General features: G+C 37.5%; 1 protein-coding gene across 1 annotated transcript in view; it reads right to left on the bottom strand.

The window, feature by feature from the left end:
• LOC149134978 (uncharacterized) overlaps positions 1-5,000 on the bottom strand; it is a 7,661-nt gene that overhangs the window by 1,487 nt on the left and 1,174 nt on the right. Inside the window, exons 2-3 of the mRNA XM_089353619.1 lie at positions 3,871-4,031; positions 935-1,091 (exon numbers count right to left, since the gene is read on the bottom strand). Of these exons, the coding sequence (XP_089209745.1) occupies positions 935-1,091; positions 3,871-4,031 (318 nt within the window). The remainder of the gene's footprint in view (positions 1-934; positions 1,092-3,870; positions 4,032-5,000) is intronic.

Below are 5,000 nucleotides of genomic sequence, written 5' to 3'. Positions count from 1 at the left end.
ACGTTCGCTCGAGCGCGTACGGACACACATACACACACACACACACACACATTGTTCACATCATAAGAATTTAGAAACTTCGAAAGAACGTGAAATAACTTTTTAACTGTGGAACTCGAAGTAGATAAAGTTATCGATAATAACATGTATGTGTTGTGTTAAATACACTTTGTATAGAAAAGTCGAAGACTGCACCTGAAGTTGCCGATTTAGTCGTCGACGACCCGATTATATGACAAGTTGTACTGGGTTACATGTTACAAGTACCACTGAAAAGCGCTCAATTTCATAAAAATGAGATTAGTATCATTAGCGTTGTGAATGTTTCTCATTCTTTCTTTAAATGTTTCTTATGCACGAAAGTATGCATGCCTGATGCTGGTATGAGATCGTACAAGCGTGCCCATGTGGTAATGCACACATGAACTATTGGAATTTCATTTAGAATGACCAGTTTCAATGTCATATTTGTCAAAATACCTGCAAATCCCGCAGAGGATTGAAGCGGTATTTGAACACGCGGAAAATGGAGTCAATGCTGAAATGCGACAATGCTGCAAAAACATTCCATATCAATCCGACCAAATTTCAAAAAATCTTGCACGTGATCAACTCGGATTTGACTGAATTTATTGTACTTTTTAGGTAATACCTCTATATGCATAAGGGCAACATAGATTCTCCTTCATATCTACTGGTAAAGACAAATAGAAATACTTGTATTGCCTACATATACCTTTTTTTCTGTCTCTTTTTATTAGAGAGGATATAATCAATCGAATTGGCCTTAATATCTTATAGATACTTATTTTATTGATTAGACGTCTACAAAATTCGATCTCACAATTATGAATCATTAAACTTTAAATGTCGGCTTTATCGTCGTTAACTAACCAGTTTAATGTCTTATAAGAATATCTAAACGAAATATTACCGTTAAATAGATAAAGTGTTCTCCTCCTGGTGTGAATATAGGCCGCAGTTACCTGCCCTTGTAAGGCAATCCCAAATTCTTCGGTTATATTTCTAGGATAGCCTCGATCCAGGCAGAACCTACCACGACATTTCCGATACCTCCAAATACGGTCATCCTGAAAAGAATGAACATATAAACAAGGTTTTTATGGGGCAGAAATTAAGTTACATCAGAAATATAGACAGGAATAGAATAAAGTCGCATTCATCTCACCACCAAATTCAAAAGAATTAATATATCGTCTTTTAATAACCTATAAACTACTGCAATTAAAGGAGTTAACATATCGCCCGTTAATGACCTGTGTATTTGATAATTAGGATCTATTTTAAAACGGGGGCCACATTTTTCATTAAGGTTTTACGTAGTGTTTTTGGTACGGAAAGACTTTCAAACTTCGTATACTTATCTATTTTGTGTTATAGAACAGAAAAATATTTTTGTATTCGAATTTATTTCATGTAAAAAATTGTCTTATTTCGCTAATTTCAACCAATCACTGACAAGTATTCAGTTGTTTACATTTACTCCTTTGGCTGATTAAGCGATGTAAAGCGTATTTAATCTCCATACCTTCGTTTTATTTGCTTTTTTCATTTTAAATTTGCTTTAACCCTAACCCTAACCCTAGGGTTAGGGTTAGGGTTAGGGTTAGGGTTAATTGTTTCAGAATCGTTTGTTTATGTAGTCGGCACTTAATGTATATCGGCTGAATGGACGTCAGTGATTGGTTGAAATTACAGAAATACAACTTTAACATGGAATAACTTATGGATTTCTTTTTTTTTTTAAGAAGACTAAGAGAGAAAGATGTTTTATATGACACATTCTACCAGTGTTCCAAGTTTCAAAGTGTTTCGTTAATGAAAAATGTGGCCCCCGTTTTAAAAAAGATCCGATAATTATTAACTCACGTAAAATTAAATAAAATTATTCATTTCTATATTTAAGAGAAGAGGAATTATGTACATTATTTACATTTGTCCTCATCTTGTTTGTTAACACGTTTCGGCTGATATACCCTCCATCAGGTGTCTTGGGGAAATTTCGAACCTGGGTTCGCATTCAGGTCACTGCCTGGAATCGAACTCGGAATCTAGGGGTTTGTAGCCCGCGCTCTTAATCACTACGCCATATGTCCGTGGGCAATTATGGAGTGAATTTTAGGGCTTATAAATTTTATATTTTCCTATCCTTCCTTAATACTGGTTCTCATATGCTATTCATGTCTGCACTCGGTCTACATTGGAGGTTGTTGTGTCCTAGCATATATGCTAGGTATTAAGGAAGGCTAGGAAAATATTAGATTTATAAGTCCTAAAATTCACTCCATCATTGTCCACGGGTATATGGCGCAGTGGTTAAGAGCGTGGGCTACTACCCTCACGATTTTGAGTTCGATTCCAGGCAGTCACCTGAATAATAATAATAATTACATCAAAAAATACCTTAGGAATGAGAACCCATGTTCCAAATTTCTCCACGACACCTGATGGAGGGTATATCAGCTGAAACGTTGTGTTAACAACAAACAAAATGAGGACAAATATCCGTCAAATGAAAATTATTCATGTATCTTCTTAATTTTTATCTCGGATTGAAATTTAAACAAATGTTTTGATAAGAATTCCAAAAATATTTTGACCATATTTTACTACTTAATCTTTTAGGAAGATTATTCTCCCTATGGCAATCACAACAGCAAAATTAACAAATCCAGCGACTCAAATTATATGTAGCGGAAGTAGTATTAGATTAAAATAGCTGCTTTTGTATTATACTTATTATGTTATAATATCACGATGTATTATACATCGTGATAGGCAAATTTACTGCAGCATTTGTGCGGTGAAAATATTTCTTGTGGCCGTACTGTGTTTACGAACAAATACTTATTGGAGGGGTCGACTTGGCAGAATACTTGGCACGAAATTGGACGGATGAAATGCTTAACGGCATTTCATCCGTCTTTACGTTCTGTGTTCAAATTCTGCCGAGGTCGACAAATTAAGTACCAGGGAAACACTGGGTCAATCCAATCGACTATTCCTCTCCTCCAAAATGTCAGGCTTTGTGCCTTTAGTAGAAAGGATTATTATTATTATTATTATTATTATTATTATTATTATTATTATTATTATTATCATTATTTGGATCCTAACTCATACGTCTTGGTCGTGGATCCTAGGAAACGTCAAAGTAGGAGAACGCTTGGGAGGATGAAGTACGGATTGGCGTTCGGAGACCCTGAGCCGTTATGGTAGCCTTGAAGGCTTGTGAAGAACCTTGAAGCGGTAGGCTGAAGGAACTCTGGTATCATCCTTTGGGCTGGTGTCAAGACGATCCTCAAAAGATCTTGGTTTCGGCAACTCGGTGCAGCTCCATTGTTTAAGACCGCCTGTCTCAACCACGTGATGAGCCGCGGAGGAGGCCTTGGAGCGAAGTGTATGGACATTGCGTTCGCAAAACGTTGTCCACCCTAATAAAAATCACGCGTGCATGATTTTTGGCCCACCCTGTATATATATATATATTATATATATATATATATATATATATATATATATATATATATACAAACATGTAAAAAATATTGCAGCAGCACTGCTCAAATGTTGTTGGCATCAACTTTAAAATTCACCCGAGGCTTGGTCCCCTGCTAGCAATTTTGGGGTCGGAGGTAAGTCAAGTAAATCAGTCTCAATGCTCAACTGGTACTTATTTTATCGACCCCGAAAAGTTGAAATGCAAATTCGACTTCAGCGGGATTTGAACTTAGAACGTAAAGACGGACGAAATACCGCTAAGCATTTCGTCCAGCGTGCTAACGATTCTGTCATCTCGCCACGTTATTAACAAATATAATAATGATATGCTTCATAGTGGCTCCTCACCTGAAAAAGATAAGTTCGGGACCATTTCTTCTTCCTTCCAAACTCCATAGACACCGCTGCCGTAATATTTCCTGGATTTCTTGGAAACATTTCAGATATTGATGAAATATTTCTATGCTTAGTTGGTAATCTGCACAACGAGAACCAATAAACCGTGTTTCCTGGACAGAGAGAGAAACAAAACCTGACTTTTCAGTAGAGGTGATATGTGTATACATACATGCATGCATACATACATACATACATACACATACATCCACACATACATACATACATACATACATACATACATACATACACACATACATGCATACACACACATACTTCCACACATACATGTATAAATACGTACATACACGCATACACACATACACACACATACATGCATCCACACACACATACATACATACATACATACATACTTCTACACACACATATATACATACATACAGACATACATACAGACATACATACGTACGTACATACATACATACATACAAGCTGCAGGCGTGGCTCTTTGGTAAGTAGTTTGCTTTCCACCCACATGGTTTCGGGTTCAGTCTCACATCGTAGCAAGTGTCTTTTTGGGCAAGTGTCTTCTACTATAACCTCGAGTCAACCAAAGCCCTGTGAGTGGATTTGGTAGACGAAAACTGAAAGAAGCTCGTCGTGTGTGTGTGTGTGTGTGTGTGTGTGTGTGTGTGTGTGTTTCTGCGTTTGTCCCCCACCACCTCTTGACAACCGGTGGTGGTGTGTTTATGTTCCCGTAAACTAGCGGTTCGGCAAAAGATACCGATGGAATAAGTACCAGGCTTCAAAAATAAGCACCGGAGTCGATTCGTTCGACTAAAGTTCCTCAAGGTGGTGCCCCAGGATAACCGAAGACTGAGACAAATAAAAAGTAAAACATACACACATACACAATATACATACACACACACACACACACATATAGACACACACACATAGAGTATATATATATATATGTATACATATGGACGTGGAGGCGCAATGGCCCAGTGGTTAGAGCAGCGAACTCGCGGTCGGAGGATCGAGGTTTCAATTCCCAGACCGGGCGTTGTGTGTGTTTATTGAGCGAAAATACCTAAGTTCTACGAGGTTCCGGCAGG

Source organism: Octopus bimaculoides, chromosome 6, assembly GCF_046866305.1.
Source record: "Octopus bimaculoides isolate indiv1 chromosome 6, ASM4686630v1, whole genome shotgun sequence".
Taxonomy (NCBI): Eukaryota; Metazoa; Mollusca; class Cephalopoda; order Octopoda; family Octopodidae; genus Octopus; species Octopus bimaculoides.
This window is presented reverse-complemented; position numbering and strand designations above follow the sequence as displayed.